Here is a 24,693-nt window from a genome sequence, read left to right on the forward strand (position 1 = left end):
ACTGAAAGAAAGGAAATTTGGGTGGATGATTCTAAACTATCCATAAAAACTGGAGTGCGAATCAGGTAGCGGGGGGTGGTGGTGTAATAATTGTAGCATCTAAGCCACTGGGTCCTAAAGTGTGGGCTAGGGCATATTATTATGCCACACAAGTACGTAAATTAAGCCAACATGTCACCACTCTATGCTCACGGGAAAAGGGAGACCCCATGCAACATTTTTCTCGTCTCTCTCTGCTAACACACGAGAAATATAGAAGTAAGGCTGCACCAAGATTCCCAAATGCAGCCCGTGCTGCAGATGATAAACTTGGAGGAACTTCAGAAGCATTGCCACTGCCTAGAAACTGCAGCTCAGTCCTACTCTGGGCATAGCGAAAGGCAGGATGCCAGGAAGCAGTATTAATGGGGATCTCTCCTGGCTGCAGTGAGAATGTCTGTCTGTTTATTGTTCCGAAAACTAACAACATATATATATATATATATATATATATATATATATATATATATAGGAGGTAGGTGGGTGGGTGATTAAAGCAAGAGTGAAGTGTGTCTCTAACTTTAACAATGAAGGAGCAAACACTGTATCCTAGGCACCAAAAGTTGTGAAGCAAATTTCTAACAAATTATAGTTATATGATAAATGCTTGCCTCTTTCAAAATAAGTTGCCAAATATATATAATAGGATATATCTATAAGGGGGGGGGAGGCATCACAGAGGGATTCAGGAGCGTTTTGCTTTTGTTTTAAATACTTTTCTTTGCACAGGCTTGGGTACATCCTGGCCCAATGACTGCCTACTGTGAGATCCAGTGTGGTGTAGTGATTCAGGGTGTTGCACTAGAACCTAGGAGACAGGGTTCAAGTCCCCATTCAGCTTTGTAGCTCGCTGGGAGACCTTGGGCCAGTCATTGTCTCTCAGCATAATCTACCCCAAAGGGTTGTTGCTGTGAGGGTAAAATGTGAAAGGGGAGAAGCTCCCCTTAAGCTCCTAGGAGGAAAGGCGGGATATGAATGTAAAAGAAAGAAGGAAAAGTGCAATGAATGCAGGTGAACGTACAGGTCCCACGAAACCTAGCAAACCAGAGCGCACAAATGGTACATCGCCCACAGGAGAGCCAGTGGAATTCAGAGGGATGACCTGAAAGAAGAAAAGGAAGGACATCAGGGGACATCATTTCTGTACAGGAAGAAGCACAATTTATCCCCATTGCAATACAGCAAGAGCCCTTTCCAGATGGAAGTAGCCCAGGGTAAAAAAAAAAATCAATCCTTTCCCCCTGGAACATGCTTTGCTTACATAACCCAGGCACTGACATTAATTGGAACAGAGTGCAAACCCAGAAAGCACAAAACAAGGAACGCTGACTCTCACTGACAGGCGCAAGACAGTTTTACTAGTAGGCTTAACAAGATTGGAAACCAGGGCATGATCTGCTGCTGTGATGCTCAGAAGCATCTTGTTGCTTCTCTCTAGTGCAGTATTCACTGCTATCAAGGTGATGCGTGCACCAACCTTTCCTCCCGCGAGTTACCTCAATTTATTTTGAGCACAACAAAATTGCACTCACAATATCTACGTTTTCAGAGGAAACTGACAAGGATTAACTTGGCGGAAATGAAGGAAGGACAATACAGCTAGCACAGCAGGCAATAACAGACTCTCGTCTACAGGATAGGGAGGTTCTGTGTATGAAACAGTGAGTGCATGTGCGCAAGCTGTGCTGGAAAATAAATCACACACCCCGATCGCCTCCAAGCCCTCCGCAGTTCTATTCTGAATCCTCCCCCTTTATAACCAATAACATCCCAAATTTCTCAGCCACCATGGTAACTGGAAACTTGCTTTTAAAAAGTGAGCATCCAGATTCTTATAACTCCAGACTGCAGAACTGACTTAGTAATGTCACACTGCGGAACAAATACAAAGCCAAAGGCTTGTGCATCTTTGCTATGCATAGGAAGTCTCAGCTAAAGAGGTGTACAGATTAAGAAACACAATTGCTTTTCCACAGCCTCCCATATTCAGCCTTTCAGCTTCCAAAGCAAGGTGAGTGAATGCAGTCTGCTTGGATCTCCGGAAAGCCTAAAGCTCTCAACTCTAAGAGAAATGAGCAGAATTATTTATTCAAGTGTGGCATCTGTGATCTCCTACATTCATCGTTTCCTATCATGGTGCCACAAAAACAGATTTCTAGTCTTTCAGTGGCTAATTGTAGATGGTTCAACTTTTGGTACAGATACTCCCACATAGTGCTAAATTTGAGACAGTGTTTAATTAAGCTTGTATAGTCAGCTGTTAAGAACATATGTTCAGCGCAGAAAGTCCTCGGTTGAAGTCTCACCTCAACCATGAGCTCATAGGTGGCTTAAGGAAAGCCACTCTGTCAGCCAAAGCTCCACCACTCCTTGCAAATCTGTGGTATGGGGAGCATACTGACCTACCCTACTGGTCGCCATAGGGATTGTTAAGAATATATACAAAGAAGAGTTTTTATTACAGTCATACCTTGTTTTGCGACCGGGATCCGTTCCGGAGCCCCAGCTGCTAGCCAAAAAGGACACAGAGCCAAGTGTCACATGTGTGCATGCGAGCGGAGCGGTTTGCGCTTCTGCACATGCGCGAAGCACAATTTAGCACTTCTGCGCATGCGGCAAACCCGGAAGTAACCTGTTCCGGTACTTCCGGGTTTGCCACGGACGTTCGCTGAAGTGGATGCTAGACAAGGCAGATGATTGCGGAGGTATTACTGTACTTGCAAGCACAATATGAATGCTTAATAAATATTATAAAAATTAAACACGGAAAGATTCCCTTTTCCTTTCCCATCCACTATCTCAAAAAAAGAGAGCAAGCTGTGAAAAGTCCAAACAAACCCTCTGCTAACTCAGAGCACGGTCCATTTAAAGTCAGAATGCAGAATTACATACCTCAAATGTGCTTTTAGTAACTCCAGCCAGCCCATAATACATCATTCCTCCTGTTCTGGAGCTAACACAGATTTCGCCAATCTCATCTGTCTTGCAGAGCTGAGGAGGCCCATCAGGCTTCACTATGCACATCATCCCTAGAACAAATCAAATGCCATTAAGGAACCTCCCGTTCAGTCTCGGAGATAAACTCATTCGATAGAAATATAAGAGAGGAAATGGAACAGAACCAAGCTTGGGACCCAAGTACACCTTTTAAGAATCAACTGCTATGCTTAGAGCAGCTACAGTCCTATTTTTGTCTGTCTCCTTGTTTAACGTGTTCAAGTTATCAAACACTTAACTTTAATGGGCAAAACCTAATCTAGACTTTTCTTTCTTTCTTTCACAGCTTGTGCTTCCAGCATGTCAATCGATAGTCATCCCAGTAGAAGCTCCTTTACATTGTATTTTTGTTGGTTTCTAACTAGCCGCAAGTTCATTTCTAAGCACAGGAGAGGATGGGATGGGAGATGGGGACTGCAGAAAATTAGATGCACGGGGTGATATGGGCACAGACAGCAGTTTCCCTAAAATGGAATACGTAATTTCAAGGGAAATGCTACCACAAAGCTAAATTGCGCTACTGAGACCTTTCCAAGCACATGCTTTAAAGGTGGATTGGCCACAAGAAATGTGAGCCTTAAGAAGCAAAAGGATTAGAGGAACGCAATACCCATTTTCTTTTTGAGTGGGCAGAATAAGCCCAAACAATTTGAATAACCATCAGATGAAAAGGTCTGTTAGCAGTACCCAGAGGATTTTAAGGGTGCAACAGCAAAGGATTACATAGCAGCTGAGGCTACTGCAAGAGCAAAGCAGCTTTTGTGGCAGACAACATGGCTGCCCGACTCCCATTATTTATTTGAAGCATTTTTACCTTGCTCTTCAGCCAAATAACCTCCCAAAGTGCTTACATATTATCGGTAAAAATAAGGCAGCCCCTTCCCACAAATTTAAAACCTAAAGGATGCAACACGAGAGGAAAAAGTGAGGAGGAGGGAAGAGAAAAACAAACACACCCAGACACCAATTCTTAAAGCTACTTTTTAATTTTTACAATGGCCAGCTGGATTTTAAAACAGTTCAGGGGAAAGAGGAACAAACAAACCTCTGCTGCAGCCTGAAAGGATAGCTATTGTTAGGTGATATATGAGAGAGGGAGGAGCCCAAACAGAGAAAGTCTGAAACATTTCAGAGCGGGGCCATGTACTCTCCCCTTCCACCACACCATGATCCTCACCTCCTGGCATCACATGACCAACATCCTGCACAGTGAGAGCAGAGTTCTTATCTTCTGTGTTCACACGTATGACACTATAACTCAACCCATTCATTGATAAGATGGCTCTTCCAGGCAAGGGTGCCCCAGGGACACCAGGTCTAGAAAGACAAGAGGCATTAATATACTACAGCACAATATGAAGGGCACTGCTGGCTTCCTACCGATCATTTTAGCAGGATGGGGAACTTCACGCTTGGGTATGTATATAAATGTGGCCCTCTTGACCTCTCTATTTGGCCCTTGGCACCCTCACGTGCTCCACGTCCTTCCCAAGCACTTTTACGTGGCTGGACTGTACCCACGAAGAATTATAATGCCTCTGGCTTGCCACGAGGGAGATGTGTATGCATGTGAAGGAACCTCTGACTTTCGTGTGGCTGGAATGTGGCCTACTGGTACAAAACTAGGACACACATTCATTGTTCTGCCCATTTTCCCCTCTGGCCCCACACATCACTGTTAGGAAGGTTCCCCACAAAGGAATGGTCCCCTTGGACTGCAAAATGTTCTCCACTCCAATTTAGGGAACCTTCTGATAACTAGCTTTTTTCTAATTGCTGAATGACAGGGAGCCCCACTAGATCTGGGTTTTCTGAAGGCGTTCCAACACACAATGAAACCCATGGCTACCAATCTTTAGGTATATTACTTGGGTCACTTCATGTAAGGATATTTTAAAAGTCCCCGTATTATCTGAAGTGATCCAGGGAGGGTGGGCAGAAGGTAGGTTTAGGTCTCCTGGTAGATGTCTAGCTGATTTGCAGTAGATTGGCAAGGCACTCTGATTTCCTGCTGTTCAACAACGATAACAAGGAAAAGGCACATTTTCCACCTTAAATTAGGCTGCTGAAACAAAGCAAGTTTGGGTTAACTGAGTGTGTGTGTGTGTGTGTGTGTGTGTGAAATTGCTGTCCACTCAATTCATTTCTGGTACTGAAAACAAGATCTTTAGGCTCATAATGTGCTCAGAGGACTCCTGCTCTTTAATTTTAACTACATCTCTTATGTACATGGCTCTGGTTGTTAGATCCTGGGGTTCTGGCAAAATAAAAATAAAAATGGATCTGATAAGACTAAAGTCTGCCCAACACCGAACCAGGAACTTTATCCAAAGATAGGTGGTCACCGAGTCTATGTACATTCAGCGGAGTAGAAGCCTAGTTCTAATGGATTCTCAACCTCCTGATATATTTGAATGTGAATAAATTTCTATATGAACCCAATGAGAGATAGACATAATTCATGCTTCTCATCAACAGATAAAAAGAAAGCCTTAAACGCCATTTAGAATTATTAGGTTTGTTTTCCAACAGCTACAAAAAAAATCAATAATCCAAAGACTGCACAACAATGCCTCAAGAGTATGAAATCATATTCTAGGATCAAAACTGAAACTGATTTGTGTATTTTCATATTTGAACAAAAAGAATACATATATTAGATAATAGCAGAATGAAAAAAAACTTGTGAAGTTTTTAAAGTTATTTGTTTAATACTAAAATAGTTAAGCTCTGTTTCTTCCAGCACAGTGTAAGGCAAGCATTAAAGACAAATAATAATTTTGTGTGTGTGTGTGTGTGTGTGTGTGGAAACGTGTAATAAATTACAAAAACAGTAAAATATTTAAATTAGTCGCCTTTGTTCCCCATCAGAACTGGGATACCTATATATGCCCCTCCAGAGTTTTCACCAAGGCCAATATGTCCAAATGGATGGATGGCCATAGAGATTACCACCACTTGCTGAATTTCGTTTCAGATGCCCCAGATAAGAAACAAGCTTGAAGTATTTGTAAATTGGTGGCATCTCTTTAAAACACAAAAGAGGGTGGTTGGGAAAATCAGACATCACCTACCTCCGAATTGCCACAGTCATTGCTTCAGGAGATGTCGCGCAAGGACATATTGCCTCTGGTTTAAGCCCATGACTCTGGAACAAGCTTAGGAAAGCATCGCAAGAGGACACAGACCCTGGAAGGCAATCATTAACATTTTAAACTGTGAACAGGGCCTGCTAACAGAAACACAAAGGCTGCTTTAGGAAAGCCATAATGTCTACAATTTATATGATCCCTAAATGTAATAATATTTCCTAAAGATTTAATGCACTGCAGACATGTCTGAGTGCTATAATAGAGTGCCTCTTTCTAAAATCAGACTTCCTCACTTAATTACTGTGCCGTAATATAGTTCTGGAGCCCCAGGCATATTATAATTTGCAGGAGGCCTGTCTGCAGATGAAGTACACAAAAAGGCTGGATAAAAGCATATAATAGAATAGAATACTTTATTACGGTCAAAGACCAGCTCTTATAAGAATCCCTTTGGAAGAACAGTTCCAAGGAACATAACATATATGTGACACTTTATACAACAATAAAATTGATATTTGTAAATGCAATGCGCATGGGAGTACTTAAAACTTAAAACTTAAAAAACTGCCGCAGAGGACTGGGCCTAGATTGCTCGGGGAACCGTATTTTGGAATGTTCAGACGGCTGGTTATTCTGTGTCTGCATATCTGGACACAGAATCGGGCAACTGTCCTAGTTATCTTCTGGTCTTTGCCTAGCAGGCACTGGTCATATATTTGCTTTTCTGGGAGGCCTACTGACTTCGCCTGTATGGGGTCCAGGATCTCCCTCCGTGCCTCTTCATAGAAGGGGCATCTGTAGAAAAGGTGCTCTGGGCTTCCTATTTCCCTCAAAGGGCAGGCGTAGAGTCTTTGAGCGTATGGGATCCTTCCAAAACAAGCGTGGGCAAGGCTGCGCTTCTGGCTGCCCTTCTTGTGTTTTTTGATAAGAGAAAGGAGAGGTAGGTTGCCGGAGCGGCTATGGATCTCTCGATTTCTCCAATTTTATATTCAGGGCATCTTGAGCAGTCCTGTTGTCTCTCAATATCTATGAGTCTTTGTCTGACCGTGGCTTTTGCTTGGCCCAATCCCAAACATAGAAGGGCTTGGGGAGCAAAGCCCATTTTCTGGAGAGTGTTCAAGACTGCTAACTGCCAGCCGGACTGGAACTGGTCACAGAGGATCAATGGAGCTATTCCTCGGGGGAGCAGATTTAAAGTCAGACATTTGTAGATTGATGATAGGCAGATTAAAGCTTCCACTCTCATCATTCCCGTTTCAAGTCTGACCCATGCATTTGAAACATGTAGGAGAGCTCTGAGAAATTTGGATTGTATGTGCTCCAAGGGAGAGAAGGAAGAGGAGGGCGGACCCAGGAGCTGGGCCAGCGTTTTGGCCTTGAATAGCTTAAGGGCCGCAGGAACGAAAAAAACCCCTTGTGTTCTGAAAAATTTGAGGATGCAGTTTGCGTTTTTTTCCATTTGTAATTTGTAATTTGTTCTAATTTGTGGCCTTGACGTTCCCAGCTTCTGAGCTTTGTTTTCCCCCAAAGGCTATTATCTTGGTTTTTTGGTAATTGATTTTGAGGCGTTCGGTTTCGCAGTATTTAGCAAGCTTCCTTAGTGCCCGTTTGAGTCCAATAGGGGTTCTGGATAAGATTACTGCCTCATCGGCATATAGTAAGACCAAGATGTGCCGGTTTGCGAGCTTCGGTGGATGGAATTCTAAATCATTTAATGCAGTTACTGGTACTAAGTTATTTAAATAAAAGTTGAATAGTAGTGGGGCCAGAAGGCACCCTTAAGCATATAATAACAATAAAACTGCAATGCCCACATTATGCTATTTATAAGGCCAGAAGAACCTCCACCATCCTTTCAAAGCTCTCTGAGCATCCAACCCTTAAAAAGGAATTGCGGGAACTGATGTTAATTCTAACTGTACAAAGCACTTCACAATGATCCCTAGGACTGTTAGAACCTCTGTGCAGACTCCTTGTGAATCTGAAATCATTTGTGAAAGAAGACAATTACAAGGTTTAAGTGCTCCCCCACCACACCCAGAAGATTAAGGTGGATCTTCCCAATGCATTCTCCCTCCATCTGATCCAGAAGTGCTAATTGCATTCAAATTGTACTGCTTGCTAACACCATCTGGCCAGACACTCAATTAAGCCCCCAAGAGGAGGAGCAGCACCCTGTTGCTCATTTCTTTCAAAGACCCTTTGTGTCATCCCCTGTGAGCAATTTAAAGATGCTCAGGTCTCAACCTCTAGCTGCCTGTTAATGGAGGGGGGTGACCCCTCCCCCCCCCCCCCGACAGAAATGACTGTTGTCCTCTTTTAAATATACACTTCTCATAGGACTTCTGCAAAGTCTTTGGCCATTTCTCTAGAGGTTGCCTTGAAGTAGACCCCAGTACCATGTCTGCCAGAATATATCCAAGTGTTTTAATTCCATTTCTTTTTCTTTAACTTTGCAAGTATAACTCAAGTTATTACATGCTTAGGAGGAGACAAAAAGCAAGTGTTACCCTTATCTGACTACTGCCATTCGACTGTATCTAAAATGATTTTGCAAAAGTATTCCTTGTGTACAGAACAACTTTACTCTTTATTATGAGATTTGGTTTTAGTGCTGCTACCTGTCCCACAAAATCAGGCAGCGCCAAGCTAGAATATCTAAGCAAAACTAAAACTGAAATTCAACTCCTCTTATAAGAGCAGCTCCAGAATCTCAGTTTAGATTTGGCACCTCACTGTTCCCTAAGACAGTCATCATTTGAACTGTTTGAATGAATTGCAAAATATACAATGAATTACATAGATTGCAAAAAATACAGTGAAGCAATCCTTTTATTTACCTCTATTCTACAAAATAAATTGCAACAAATGCAAACAGTGCAGGGTAAAGTTCTCCACACACACACACACACACACACACACACACACACACACACACACAGCTTTGCTCTCTATTCTTCTAATTTGAAAATATAGAAAAAAATAGTTTAAACTAATTTCCTGTTGAAGCACCATGAAATATAAAACAAAGAATTACTGAATTGTCCCCTCTCTCGCATAGCTCATCAAAATTTTAAGTTACATTTCCTCCTGTAGCAAAGATTTTATTCAATGCTTTGCCCCCTGTGGAACACTCACTTCCATTGTATTATATCCGGCTGCCCGTTCCATAAATGATCACACACAAAACCTTAGTGCATGCAGCCAAATAAGTGTATATAGCCTTAGGCTGCAATCCCATACTTGGGAATAAATCTTACATGCATCCATGTGGGCACACACTTTTCAATGTTCTACTGCCAAGTATGTCAGTAAGTTATCTTCAATGAGCACAATTCTGAAGACTGTTGGAGGAAAACCTGCTAAGTATGCAGGCACTATGGCAGGAAAACAGGGCCCACGTAGATACTCACAGGGGTTAGCACCATCTGTTACAATCAGCATCCGCAGGGAATTTAAGCTGACATCTCTTTGGTCCCGGTGAGCCATCATGGCCCAGTGCAAATCTCGACACTTCACCAAAGCTACCTTAGCTGCAACCCAGAGAATTAGAGAAAGTCAGTGCACCAAAGTGGAGGCTTACTTGCTGCTCCTTTAGTAAAAGCCACAAGGATATTCTCAGAGATCTGAAGGACAAATTAAGGGTACTACGATGGGGTTGCAAGGGGTAGTCCTCTCATGCAAAACGCCAGGCGGACTTAGGAGGTAGATCCCTTTGGTAAAACAAATGCTAAGACTGCAGGGTGAGAAGATACCAGCTCTCCAAGACCCCCAATGAGAAAGTAGTAGAACCATGTAGCCTGAGGCTATGTTCCCAGTAACAGTCAAGAGTCACACATCCCTTTAGCATCTTCTCTGCATCCCATTCAGCTTCCATATTGGGCATGAGAACAGGACTGAAGACCTAACTGAACATAGGGGTGAGATATGTTTTTCTACAGGTGCTTTGCATAACAATACTTCCTGCACCTAATAAATTGGGGGAGGGGGTCTGTTTGCATTTCTTAGTACAGAAAGTATTGATCTGATGTGTAGAGATCTTTCCTATTCTACTTAATTCAAGAGGGTTCGGGAAGCTTTTCTCTGTGTGAAATAAACAAACAGGAGGTTCATGATGTTTAGGTTATTCCTTCAGAGGAGTTGGGTACAGCTGGCTTGAACTGATTCTATCTCTTTCAGTCAAGGTAATGCTGACTATAATAATAGGCCAGAAGGAGCCTAGGTTTCACTCTCTCTTTCTCTCTCTCTCCCTTCTGGTGTGGTGTTCTGCATATACTGTAGTGTTAAGGTTTAGTCTTATAATAAGTTATTGTAAGTTTAAGTTAAGTCTGCTGCAACTGGATTTCTTATGGAAAGTGCCAGTCCTGAATGTATTTGAATAGTGACCATTATGCTCATTTGCCTTCAGTAGCAGTAAAGCTCTGCTGGATAAAATACAATTGCCTCTGGTCTATTTTTTGGGAATCCTGCAACGTGTTTTAAGTTTTTACTCTATACAACTATACATTGTTCTGCTCTGGATCATATTGAGTAGAATTTCATGACAAGTCTACTGGGCAACTGCCTTTCAATGCCCACCTTTGTGAGTGTGAACCCTCTGTACCCAGGAAAGAGGGCAGGTTTTCATCACTGAGTAGGGCACACTGACGGTGTGCAGCTTGTTCATTACACTCTGAAAGGCAGAAAGAGAGTCGATTTTGCACACGTATACACAGAGAATAACCCAGGCGCGAATCATATACTGTAAAAACCAACCATTGGCAAAAATGTGTGGTTTCCATGCACATAAAAAGGTGTTTCCTCTATAACCACAATGAATCCAATCCAATAAATCTAAGTGAAAACGCTAATTCATAGGATTTTAAGATAATGCTGACATGCTACACTTCACATTCCACAGTGGGATTGCAGTCATACCATTCTTCAGTGGTCCTTCCACCTTTAAGACTAAGCCGAGCTGCGGCGCGGGGTGAATTTTTTCATAGGGGAACAGTTAGGGCTAGACGCACCAACTTTCAAGAGCGAGGGTGATGTTGTGGGCATGAGCGTCCCGCTTCCCTCCCTAAGCCGGGCAGAAGCTTCCCAGGCTTTGGGAAGGAGGTGCCAGGGGGAGCATTTAGGGGACTAGCCTAGCCCCCCATGTCCAATAACCGCATGCCTCTGAAACCTACGAAAAGAAGTCACAGTAAAGTTTCTGCAGATCATCCTCTTAAAATGCTGACTCACTGTTAGCATGCTATGCCACAAGCCTGCATCTTTCTTGAAATCCAGGACGTTCACTATGGTTTCACCTGCAACAGAAATGTTAACACTTAACTTGTCTGAAATTTTGCTTCCTGAGGTGCAACTTTCTTTTCTGCTAAACAAACACAAAGTCTACTCCAGGGTTCAATGAATAATCATATTATACTGGCCACTTCTCAGACTTGCCATGAAAAACCAAAATCTCTCCCCTCAGATGCTTGCAACAAACTTCTTAACAGGAAAATAAATCTCCGTTGATAATGCCAAGCATTTCTCTAACAAGTAATGTACCAACAACACTTTCTACACACACACACACTTAAACAGATTTGTATTGCTGTTGAGGGGGGGAATGGAACGCTATTTTAATTGTTTTATTCTATTTTATTGCAGTGATTATTGGTATTGGCTGCTTCAAGAGCCCAACAGGGCAGATTAAGATGCCTGTAAATAAACTGCTATGAATGCTCTGTTTTGGTTTATCTGAAGGCCCATCTATTGCAGGATCCTGTTCTCACAGTGGCCAACCAGAAGACTGCAGAAAGCCTGAAAGTAAGACCTGAGCACAGCACTCTCCCCACTTGTGATTTCCAAACAAGTGGTATTCAGAGGAAAGCTGACGAAAGGCCACTGGCGATGTGTACTGAGCATTTAGGGAAGCTAAGAAAATGCCTGGTGAAAGGAATGTTACTGAATTTTTAAAAATGAAAATAAATCGCAACATCCTTCTCCTTTGCATGTAAAAGCTACTAGGGATCAGTTTACAAAGTCAAGCTGCTCCTTGCAATAATTTCATAGAATCAAAGAATTGTAGATTCGGAAGGGACCATGAGGGTCATCTAGTTCAACCCCCAACAAGGCAGGAATCTTTTGCCCAGTGTGAGACTCAAACCCACGACCCTGAGATTAACGGTCCCATGCTCTACCAGCTGATATATGTGGGTATATTGCTGTAAAATGGCCTAGAATTTTCAATGCAGAGTGGCACATAAATGCTTTAATACAATGATTAAAATTTAAGAAACTATATGATTTTGTACAGAGAAACACATCAGTGAACCAAACTGTATATACAGGAGATAGCAGCTATCTCAATATGAAATAACACCATTAGCTTACGAGACATACATCCAAGTCTCTCTCAGTGTGGCTGGGCAATGAAACCTTTATCACACTGAAGCGTCTAGCAGTGTGAACTGGTGCACCGTTTGCAAACAATCACTTTGACTTAATGGGTGTAGTGCATAACTCCTAAGGTCTACTACAGGCACCCCCAAACTGCGGCCCTCCAGATGTTTTGGCCTACAACTCCCATGATCCCTAGCTAAGAGGACCAGTGGTCAGGGATGATGGGAATTGTAGTCCAAAACATCTGGAGGGCCGAAGTTTGGGGATGCCTGGTCTACCACTTTACAACAGGACTGGGTTCACAGTTCTCTGGAGAGAGCTGTCCACTAGGACATGACTCCCTCTGTCATAACGCAGCCAGGCAGGACAGCACTCACCTTCAGAGTAGTTGCAGGCCTGAGACAAAGCCTGGCAATGAGCAAGCATAGCAATCCGTGACACGGTCACACCCATCACACTCCCCTCCTTGCTGGTCTTGTACTGAGAAAAGCGCACAAATGTCAACAATTCAGGGATCAAAGTGCTGTTATATTTGCCTTAACCATTCATAATGCCGAAGGCAGAAAGCCCTTTACTCTTCCCCATGGATATGCATGTGTGTTCGCATGCAAGGCAGAATATGGGTATGCATAAGCGAGCAAAATAGAGTAGAATGAGAAAAAAAAATACAAGCCTGAATTTGTTGCCATATGCCAGTTTCCCAAACTTGGGTCTCCAGCTGTTTTTGGATTACAATTCCCATCATCCCTAGTTAGCAGGACCAGTAGTCAGGGATGATGGAAACTGTAATCCAGAAAACAGCTGGAGACCCAGGTTTGAAAGCCCTGCCCTACCTATGCTATTCCTGTTCTCTCTCTCTTTCTCTCTCAAAATAAAGTGGGAAAAGACTCACCAACAAAGGTAACAGACCATTTGAAATGAGCTTTAGAACTCCCAAAGTATTCCCATAAACCAGGGATAAGGAACCTGTGGCCCTCAAGAAGTTGCTGGGACTCCAACTCCCATTAACCCCAGCTAGCATGGCCAATACTAAGGGATGATGGGAAATGTAGTCCAGTGTCTGGAAGACTACAGATCACCCACCCCACCACAAACTCTTATGGCAGAAGCTTCTGCTACTCTTAACGTAAAAAAAGATCTGCTTGAAAAGAACAAAGGGCACTGGAAGAAGAACTTCCATGTAAATTGCGTCCTCAATTTATAATTGTGCCAGTTCACAAAGATGCTTAAACCACAACTTCTGAAGAGAAGGGCACATTAGGAGGACATGAGGTTTTGGCAGCAAGGCGCAAAGACACATGAAACACCCTAAAGATATTACAAGTTCAAAGATATTACAAGGCAGCATATACTGTTTTGTTAAGTTTTGCTCGCTACATACCTCAATGTAAGCTGGCTCAGTCCCCGCGTTTGAAATGTTGGGTTGCCAGTCCTTTGGTGACTTGGAGAGGTACTTGGAATCTGTTACAACCCACTTGAGCCTAGGCCAACCTAAAACCAAAAGGTAAAAAAGTGACTTCTAGGTTGCAATTATTTTTTGATGCATTCACATTGCAAATAACACAATCTGGCTCCCCCAGAGGAACCTGCTGCAATGCTGCAAGCCTCACAAAGCCCTTAAACAGGATGGAGGCTAACGGATTGAAGTTGAATCCTGACAAGACAGAAGTACTGTTTTTGGGGGACAGGAGGCGGGCAGGTGTGGAGGACTCCCTGGTCTTGAATGGGGTAACTGTGCCCCTGAAGGACCAGGTGCGCAGCCTGGGAGTCATTTTGGACTCACAGCTGTCCATGGAGGCACAGGTTAATTCTGTGTCCAGGGCGGCTGTCTACCAGCTCCATCTGGTACGCAGGCTGAGACCCTACCTGCCCACAGACTGTCTTGCCAGAGTGGTGCATGCTCTAGTTATCTCTCGCTTGGACTACTGCAATGTGCTCTATGTGGGGCTACCTTTGAAGGTGACCCGGAAACTACAATTACTCCAGAATGCTAGACTGGTGACTGGGAACAGCCGCCGAGACCACATAACACCAGTCTTGAAAGACCTGCATTGGCTCCCAGTATGTTTCCGAGCACAATTCAAAGTGTTGGTACTGACCTTTAAAGCCCTAAACGGCCTCGGTCCTCTATACCGGAAGGAGCGTCTCCACCCCCACCATTCAGCCCAGACACTGAGATCCAGCACCGAGGGGCTTCTGGTGGTTCCCCCATTGCGAGGTTACAGGGAACCAGACAGAGGGCCTTCTCGGGAGTGGCACCCGCCCTGTGGAACGCCCTCCCAGCAGATGTCAAGGCAATAAGTAACTATTTTACTTTTAGAAGACAACTGAAGGCGGCCCTGTTTAGGGAAGTTTTTAATGTTTGATGCTGTACTGTTTTTAATATTCAGTTGGAAGCCACCCAGAGTGGCTGGGGAAACCCAGCCAGATGGGCGGGGTATAAATAAATTTTATTATTATTATTATTATTATTATTATTATTATTATTATTATTAAACAAGTTTTCTTCCCCACCTCCCCAGAAATACAAGGTTTCTAATATTTATGAAAAGTTTATATGGGTTTAGGCTTGTAAAGAGACATGTAAAGAGACATGTAAAGAGGCTGAGAGTTAAAGCCGCTTCATTCAGAATATTATTCTGACATACAGAAGATCTCCATGTATGCAAATTAAGATCATGCATGAATTATTTGGTCCACAAATAATTAAAACTAACAACTAACCTTTGAACTGCACAATTTCTCCATTCTGTGTTTTGGGGAGGCCCTTTAAGCAAACCTCAGTAGTGAGAGCCAAAGCAATGCCACAGCTGCCTAGAAGAAAGCCAATTTGCTGGCCACCAGCATCCTGTGGGAGGGAAAAGGGAATCACTGTGATTTGCAGATGGGGTAAAAGAGAGAGAAAAGGCCAGCTTTACCCTTACCAAACTCCTAAACGTCGGTAATGGTTTGGTAACTGGATGGTAACATTATGGACAACACTGAGGGAACTACAGACATTCAGATTCATCCATCAGTGGTTTGAAACTCAAATGACAACCACCACAGTGACAGCAAGGGGAAGCAGGCATTGCACACAATGGAAAAACACAGGGAGTGGTGGTGATCTGAAGTAAGATGGGTGGCAACTATGAATGTGGAAGACAGTGGGCCATTCATCCTGTGCTGAAAAGTCCATGAATTAAAGTAACTTGAAACTTGGGAAACAGCGTTCCAGGGAAAAGTCAGCCTTCCCCAACCTGGTGCCCTCCAGACTACAATTTTTGGACTACAACTCCTGTTAGCTTTAGTCACCACAGCTGGAGGGCAACAGGTTGTTGAAGGCTGACCCAAGTAATGGCCAGAGTTGTGCTTAACTCTGTGCTAAAGAGAGAAATTTCTGCTCCAAGAAAAGCTGAATTCCGCAACCAGCAGAAATTAAACAAGCATATTTGTATAATTCATGTTAATAATAATATTTTCATTATTTATACCCCGCCCATCTGGCTAGGTTTCCTGAGCCACTCTGGACAGCTTACAGCATATCTAAAAACATCAAGCATTAAAAACCCCACAATAGAGGGCTGCCTTCAGATGTCTTCTAAAAGTTGCGTAATTCTTTATCTTCCACTACCGAGAAGGCCCTCTGCCTGGTTATATTTTACTTGCAGGGTCCTGAAGTCAGTTTCTCAATCCCCTCACCACTAGCTTCTGAAATGTAGGCAACTGTTGCCCACACAATCTCAAACAGGTCTTTTCTCCTCCAGCAACAGGGGGAGGGGAAGCATTAGATTGGCAAGACGAAGCAAAAGGAAGGGACCTCTGCAGATGAGCTCATAGTCACTGTTTGAAATCATCAGTGGGACAGGTTCCTAAATGGTCCAGACAGCAGGGGGTTTGTGAAATACCCAGCAGGATAACCTGCAGGACTGGATACAGAACATTGCCAGGCCTGCATTCCGTCCTATTTGCCCCAAAATTCAACAGATTTTTTTATTTAAAAAACTACCCCAAGAGGATAGCAGGCTACATATAAAAATCCATATTGCACTTAAACTTTATTTGTTAAAATAAAGCTATTTGTCTTTATTTGTTAACTTAATTTGTTAAAAAATGGACTGAACACATGGCATTTCCATACAAAAAAGGCCAAACAGAAATCACACACATAAATAATAATAATAATAATAATAATAATAATAATAATAATATATAAACAGCATATTGGTAAGAAGCTACCCCTCCTTTTTCAATCCCAGTATCCCTTAACTACAGAAGGGAAATTTACTAGGCTGGAAAGAGCTGGAATGAGCAGATGATCAGAGAATCCCCTGCAACACAACAGAAGCGAGGGAAGAAAGCACTGAAATGGACAAGCTGGTTTACTGAGCATATAGAGTCGGGGGGGCTGGGGGCTGGGGGCGAATCCGTTTTCATATGCGGGTTGTTATGGCAGTTGTCATATTGAGACCACAAATCAAAGAGATGCCCCTAGGAGACCCATAGCATTACCAGGCTAGGTTACCACCTCATTACCATTTCTCACACCATGCTCTTTGCCAAGCTGTCTCTTGAAAGACACTCTTAATACCTGACCATGGCGTGTTATTCCAATTATGGAAAGGGTAGAGGTGACCTTTACGTGACACACGGACTCTGTGAGAACACCAGGACCTATTCTCAGCAGTGCTCAGGACACAAGCTGGCCAGAAAATCTATACTGAATCTGATTTCGATCAGAGCTGTTTCTCAAGTTATCTCCAATAGGCACTGATACAAAACTATGCCCAAAAAGTATTGAAAGCAATGTCAGAACTTGTTAATACATGTATCTGTTTGGGGAAGCGAATTCAAAATGCTACCATCTTGTTACCTTATACAGTGGCACCTCGACTTACGAAGATGATCTGTTCCGTGGCGCTCTTCGTAAGTCAAAGTCTTCGGTTGTCAAAGAGCCTGTTCTGTGCATGCGCGAAGCGCGATTTTGCGCATGCACGGACCGCTCTCTCTGCTTCTGTGCAGGCGTAGAACGCACACGCGGCAACAAGACTTCCAGGTTTGCCGACTTCGGAAGTCGAAACCTTTGGAAGTTGAGTCATTCGGATGTCGAGGTACCACTGTACTCACTTTCCCCTCTGGAACAGATATACTGTCTTATAGTTCTGATGTCTGTAGTTAGCAGTAGCTCGGAAACTGCCTTCATTTCAACTACTGAAATGCACTTGCAAGATAATTTTTTTAAAAAAACAATGAAATATTTGGCTTTTCAGCAAGGGAGCGAACCGCAATTCCTTTGCAGTAGCACAGTGCCATGGGAATTAGTGGGACTGCAAAATAACAAAATAAGCTCCCCATTGTTGCTGTTTAAGTAACGTTCTCTAAAATGCAGGTGCTGAGCCCTGGTGAGAATAAGGCCCAGGGTACTGGCCGAGGGAGAGGTGAGATCCATGTGCTCGACGGAAGAGGGAGGCATGACAGAACACCAGCATTTTGAAATATCGGCCTGGATGTGCAATAGCTGTGAAAGACAGGATCTCTAGAACTGGAAGCTGCAAAGTCTAAATGCATCCAAGGCCGACAGCCTGACTTGGTTCTCATCCCACATCCTATCACTCCCCTAAGTTCCATCAACGTTACCTTTCGGGTTAGAGGTACCTCTATCGGCACTGGGATGACTTCAGCTAGCAAGCAGCCATAGAACGCCACCATGAACATGACAGGATCATTGTTGGGATAAACAAGGGCTACCTGCGATTCACAGAAATTATTAAGTTAGAGAAGGTAGGACGGACAGCAGTCAAGCTTGGACCGTTACACTGCAAAGCACAAAATAGGCTGCAGATGACTGCAAAATTAACTCATGTGCTGCAAATTTTTTAAAGAAGTAATTTTTTTAAACATTTAAAGGGGAAGAGGCACATACATTCATGCCCCACCCCCGTTTGTTTTTCACAAGGGGAGCTATAAACCGTTTGTTAAGGCTTCTTACTCTGTCTCCAGGCTTCAAGACAGGCTCATTTTTGGTGCCCAGTTTATTCAACAGTGTATAGGCCAGCTTCAGACTTCTGCTCCACAGCTTGCCTGGAACGCAGAGAAAAAGCAATGATGTTTCACATCAGTCAGGCAGTGGCAGGTGCAGCATCTCTCCCCCCCCCCCCCCGCTCCTGACACACGTCTATTATTATTGCTGGAAAATATCTGTATCCTGTATCTTAGCCAGTGCAGAATCAATGTAGGATTGCCAAAGTACTGCTTTTCTAACAAAACAGCTTATGTGCCAAGTCAAGGCAGGCAAACCACAATGACCCACGTGCCTTAAAAAAACCCACTATGGTAAAGTGTATATGCTAACAAGACTCTATAAAGATTCTCACCATATGTCAGTGTGTAGACTGGCTTCCCAGTAACATCCAGGGCTGTCAAACAAGGGCATTTGGCCTGCGTCGTCCCCCAGCGTTGCAGAGCGGCTTCTAAAGCAGGAGGCCAGTTGCAAACTACTCCCAAGGGTTCTCCCTTCACAGGCGTCATCTGACGTCCCTCTGGTTTGGGCTGGTTTGGGTCTGGCTGTGGAACTGCAAAGAAAACGCCGCCAGATCAAGTGTTAAATCCACTGACGAAAGGAGCAAGCTGTGTATGGAGGACTAAAGGGTGCTAAACAAAGTCTATAGCTCCCTGCATTCATGGTGCAAAGGATTCCCCCTTTCTTCCCCATTTTGGAAATCGCTGTTTCAAAATCCACTTTTAAAAGGTCGAAGCAATTTGAACTTATTTGTTGCTAAGGATAGATACCGCCCAGTAGGAGACAGGAAAACTGTTATTTCCTAACACAGAAACTGAAGATGTTAACTCAATTGCATTTGGCAAGAACCTACTATTACTGCTGCTGCTGCTGCTACTATACAATTACGTAGCATCAATCTGTGTGCTAGGTACAATATGCAACACAGATGTGAGCAGAAAGTCTAAAATCTCAGCCAGTCAGCCAAGACAAATATGAACAAACTAAGATTACGTTTGACTTTAATAAAAGGCACCAAAGACAGAGTAGGACAGAGATAACAGGTACTGATAGCAGAAAGAGCAGGACAGTGTGGACCAGCAAGGATTTGTACAGTATATGGAGTTTTGAAAAGTTGAAGTGGTAACTTGATAAAGGTTAATCAACAGGTAAAGAGCAGCAGGTCAAAAGAGAGAGCAGATGGAGAGAATAAAAAATGTCAAGAGAACAGAGCCATTTACAGGAGGAGAAAATTTGTGGCTTAAAAAAAGGAGGGTGGTATTTAAATCCAGGAGAGAGAAATTAGGTTCAGATAGTTAGAACTCAAAAGCAACTTGCCCCTGTGACAGTGCCTAGGAGGGTAGTATATAGATAATGCCGTATACTGGAGTTGCTACATAGCTGTTTAAGAGTCAGCATTAGCACAAAAATGTACCATGGAACACCAAGCCGTTGTTTGGGTAAATAGCCCCTCTAGGGCCACCAGGAGAGCAGCATGCAATCTGAGAGGTGCACCTCACTTGCAATGTTGATGAGGAAGTCTGAGCACACCTCCTGGATCACACAACGCAGCTGCGTGGGCCACAAAATCTCTTGGGCCAGCTCTCAGAGGAATAATCCAAATTTACTATTTGCCATCTGTCTCTCAGTGCCGCACAGAATTTCCAAGTGGAAGTTAAAGATGCATAAATGAAGCAGCAATAACCCAGGTTTCTCCGTTCTCATATTTAAGGCTTCAGCTACCCTCGCCATGTCTGCGGCCCAATTCCATCCTTTTTTTCTTGGGCACCAGCATTTCTGACAAAGTGTCAAGTGTGACTACCTGATTTGAAAAGGGGATGGGTGTGGGAGGGGAGGCAGAAGAGACAACAAAACAAATGGGGGGGCGGGACATGCTATGCCAAGTGTTGCTCTCCCATCCCTCTTGCAATAAAAAGACTGATTTGGCATATATACCCAATGATGGCATGGTATATTCCCAGACCTTCCCGACTCCAGAATGTTGTTGGACCCCAACAACTTGCACAAGTTCCTGCCGACACAGCCAACAATCTGGGATGATAGGAGCTGCCTTACAGATTGTTGTACTACAAGAATTTGGGAGAAGCTGGTGCACCCTGTTTTAAGCAAGAAGAGCTCATCTCCCCCCCCCTTTTCTCTTTAAGAAAACCTGTGGGCTTGACAGAGTAGCACTCTGCCTACTCCAGAGGAGGGGAACCTCCGGCCTATGGGCCGAATATGACCCTCCAGGTGCCCCTATCCAGTTCTTAGGACTTTGCTTCCTTCCCAAGTGACAGCCCTTGCTATCTGTGCTCTGCACCCTGGAGTGCTTATGCCTGTCTGAATAGGTCCTTCAATTGTGATGATGCCATTATGTATCTGGAGTGTGTGCAAAAATCTAGTGTACAGAGGCTCTCCAATATGCTGTTCCACCCACTGTTTGCCTCCAGCCCCACAACCCCTGACGATGTGGGGCTTGGAAGGTTGTGCATGAGGTTCCCCTTGTGTACAGTTACAGAAAAAGCATATGACCAGGAGGAGCTAGATTGAACTCTTGAGCTTTTCTATATAAGAGGCTAAGATACAACAGCACCTTTGTTTTCTAATCCAGTGTTTTTCAACCACTGTTCCCTGGTGTGTTGCCTGGTGTGCCGTGGGAGAATTACTTTATATATAGTCAATATAGGCACAGAGTTAAATTTTTAAACATTTTCTAATGGTGGTGTGCCTCGTGATTTTTTTCATGAAACAAGTGTGCCTTTGCCCAAAAAAGGTTGAAAAACACTGTTCTAATCCATATTGATCTGGAAACCTCATAAAAGGAAGGCATAGATAGAAGGAAGAGGATTCTCCCTTAACTACTGGAGCTTAACAGTCATCAAAAGAAGAAAAGCAAAACCAAGCAAAATAACAAGACAGACAAAGTTTTATGTGAATTGCAACCAGCCCATTGGCATATCCAAATACCTTCAACAATTTCTTCAAAATCATCCACAAAAAACTCCTTCAGAGGTGGCCTCTTGGGTCGCTTCAGAGTATTGAGCAGCTGCTGGATTTTTGTTGAGACTCTGCTACTTACAGGGACACCTGCAGTGTGGGAAATTAATTCAGTTTATCAAGGGCTAGGTCACCTGTGGGCAACTGCCACTCTGTATAAAGAGCTACCCGAATCATACCCTTTCTGATGCAGCAAATTACAATATACATGAGCAGAGATTGCTGTGATCAAGCCCTGATGTAAAACATGGGAACGCGGACTATCCAGAAGGTTATCTGGAAGGTACGGCTGCTAATAAAAGGACCACTTATTTCCTTTTCAAAGCTGTTTTCAGCATTTGCACAACACTGTCTATATATGTTTTTTATCTCTCAAGACCAGGCCGTATATGGCAAGCTGCAAAGGCCTAGACAAACTTCCCATTCCTTCCTGGGATTACAGAAACAGAGTCGGGCACCTTTGAGATCACAATTCTTGACTAATGGGATATGTTTGGCTTGGTGGGTGATAAATTGTGCATGCCGGATTAAAATAGTCTTGCTAGCATCCTTTTATGACTTGACCACCAGAGGGCACTTTGGAAGCTCCAGAGACTTGGCAAAGGTTTTCTCGCAGACTCAAATCAAGGCAGCAGTTTATCCTCAAGGTTATTCTAGTCACCGCAGTTGGGTGCTTTTCTACCTGTATATAACAAACTCCCGCGCAGCAGGCATTTTAGAAGTGCAGGTTCTATTTTACCACTCATTGGCTGCTTTATACTAAAAATAGTACTACCAACAAATGAGAGCGAAGCCTCTTCTCCAAGGTTAAGAAGAGCTGGCTTTAGACTTGAAATCTCAGGGCAACACAGTTGAGGCCCTGGAAATTCTGCATAAGAACAACAACAATGTTCTCTGACCAAAACAGTTCAATGCAAACTGTCAGTAATGCAGATCAACTAGTTCATGCATTCTCTCTCTCTCTCTCTCTCTCTCTCTCTCTGCAAGGTGTGAATTACTTAGTTGAGAATTCACATCTTTAAAGAAAGGAACAAGGGGAAATGAATAGAGCAGTGCTGTGACAAACATAGATCTAGTGTGGCAAAACAAGACCACCTGTAGGTGGTTAGGTGCTGGCGAAAGGAGTTTAAAAAGCTATTTTTGCTTCTGTTTCAGCACCTGACACGGTACAACCAAAGAGCTCATTTTACAGCCAGGTTGTGTAATCTGAAAGCTCTAATCAAATGACTGTGGAGACTATGCAGAACCACAGAACGATCAAAGGAGAGGGTCTGTTAGGATTCACTAAAGACTCTTAAGATTCACTTTACCTTTAACACCCAATGTCTCTCAAATACCCAATGCAGGGCTCTCATTCCTTTGTAAAAACACATTCTGTACTTTTCTTTTTAAGGCACACACAAAATAAAATTGCAATTTCCTCACCAGAACTCCCTGCTCCCCTTTCCTAATCCGTAGTGCTCAAGGGTTAACTCTTGAAGCCAGTGTTTGGTATTTAACAAGAAAAGCAGTTTTCTGATACTCTGTGTGCATTGAGTTATCGCTCTTCTTTAGATTACAAGGCACAGCAAAAGAACTGAAGCTCCTAATGAGATACCCACAATCCCTGGTCCCCAGATATGCTGAGGAAATGCATCAGCAGTGGTATCTGCTTAAAACAACAATAGGAGCCCTTAAGAAACTGCACTCTCTAGGAACCACACATCCATGTCAGAGAGGCTACCTGTTTCCTCTTCAGACTATATGAGCCATTTGGGATCTGCCACACTTTCCACAGTGGTGGAATACAGAAACAACACAAAATAGTGAGCAGGAAAAGGGGAGCTTTCCGGAAGCTTTCTGGGAATCCACAAAACTGTTTGGGTTAACATCCTGGAGACAGGATGGAAGTTCAAAGAGCAACTGCCTTCCCTTACTCATACATCAATAGACTGGGCCTTGCTGCAGCAGTGGAGATATTCTGAGGTTGGAGCTGGGCTCAGCTTCTGACTTTGCTACTAGCGGAAAGGGCATATGGCTTCTTTGCTCTCTTCCGGGTGGCAAGGGTGCAAGAACCATTCTATATCAAGGCAATTTTGGTCATTGCGTTCAAAGGATTCTTCCTTTGAAGCTGGCTCACCTGACATCATGTGACTTTGACAGATGGGTGGCCCCACCTACCTGTCAAAGTGGCCTGCAGTTTGTGGAAGACTTTGGGTTCTAGCCTGCTGTCTGCTTCCGCTTTCCCACCCTGTGGTACATGTTCTTTGCCCCTACATGAAGCAGACTTGAGACTTGCCTCAAGAAGGTCTCAGTTGTTCCTGCGCACCCCAGCAATGCAAAGCAGAATACACTGGCAGGCCAATTCACAATTAAAAGTTGGAGGAAATGCTGGTGTTAAGGGCTAGCACTTTTGCTCAAAAGCTTGGGTAGGAACCGGCAGCTCCTAATCTGGAACAGGCAAAGAGTATTCACATCTTTGCTTCTTCCACATGAAATATGAATGTGCAAGATAAGAAGTTAAGAAGCACAGGCGCTTCTTTTCTAAACACACAAAAAACAAACTACCATTTGGGTATTGGACAGAAGAGCTTAATACTAACAGCTGAAACTTAATCAGCTGCCTTTCCCCCCAAGATGCAATTGCCCAACCTGGGTCTCAGGGCCCCATTGTTCTCACAATTTCTCACAAGAAAGCAAACAGAAAAAAAATTGTTGCAGTGTGAGGCAGGTGCCTACTAATGGCTGACATGGTAGACATTTAGGATAGATGGCATGCATTCTGCAATGCTGCACTGATGAGCTGTAGAAATAAAACCATGTTTCTGATGCCCTATTGGCTTTATCCCATAGTTTGGATCTGCAGATGTACCATCGGCTGTGTCCATAAGGCTAGACCGGTTGGATGCTTTGTGCATGCCCTTCACTATTCCTGATGGAGGGAGGTCAATAGCAGATGGGCGGGCAGAGGAAGCAGGTGTGGAGGTAGTTGCAGTAACATCCGGGGGAACTGAGAAATTTTCTAGAAGGAGGATCAAGAAAAAACCAATTGAGATTCATATTATTTTTTTGCTACCAGGTGGCCTAAGATACAATATCACATTTACCCACCTCTCCTTGCTCTGATGCAAAGGCACCTGACTGAACAGCAAGATTGATTCAACTTTCCATTTTCATTACAGAGCCATGGGCTATTTCACACCCCTGTTTCTCTAGGCCACATATTACACTGCCCATTTC

At 43.5% G+C, this 24,693-nt stretch overlaps 1 protein-coding gene across 3 annotated transcripts in view; it reads right to left on the bottom strand.

The window, feature by feature from the left end:
* DIP2B (disco interacting protein 2 homolog B) overlaps positions 1 to 24,693 on the bottom strand; it is a 175,324-nt gene that overhangs the window by 24,003 nt on the left and 126,628 nt on the right. For all 3 annotated transcript variants that reach the window (XM_035103799.2, XM_035103797.2, XM_035103798.2), the window contains 15 exons: positions 24,326 to 24,475; positions 21,445 to 21,564; positions 18,854 to 19,051; positions 18,469 to 18,560; positions 18,117 to 18,227; positions 15,225 to 15,348; positions 13,882 to 13,991; positions 12,878 to 12,980; positions 11,355 to 11,419; positions 10,707 to 10,800; positions 9,542 to 9,661; positions 6,111 to 6,225; positions 4,214 to 4,353; positions 2,932 to 3,068; positions 1,061 to 1,141 (listed from right to left, as the gene is read on the bottom strand). In XM_035103799.2, the coding sequence (XP_034959690.2) occupies positions 1,061 to 1,141; positions 2,932 to 3,068; positions 4,214 to 4,353; positions 6,111 to 6,225; positions 9,542 to 9,661; positions 10,707 to 10,800; positions 11,355 to 11,419; positions 12,878 to 12,980; positions 13,882 to 13,991; positions 15,225 to 15,348; positions 18,117 to 18,227; positions 18,469 to 18,560; positions 18,854 to 19,051; positions 21,445 to 21,564; positions 24,326 to 24,475 (1,760 nt within the window). The remainder of the gene's footprint in view (positions 1 to 1,060; positions 1,142 to 2,931; positions 3,069 to 4,213; positions 4,354 to 6,110; positions 6,226 to 9,541; positions 9,662 to 10,706; positions 10,801 to 11,354; positions 11,420 to 12,877; positions 12,981 to 13,881; positions 13,992 to 15,224; positions 15,349 to 18,116; positions 18,228 to 18,468; positions 18,561 to 18,853; positions 19,052 to 21,444; positions 21,565 to 24,325; positions 24,476 to 24,693) is intronic.

Source organism: Zootoca vivipara, chromosome 2, assembly GCF_963506605.1.
Source record: "Zootoca vivipara chromosome 2, rZooViv1.1, whole genome shotgun sequence".
Taxonomy (NCBI): Eukaryota; Metazoa; Chordata; class Lepidosauria; order Squamata; family Lacertidae; genus Zootoca; species Zootoca vivipara.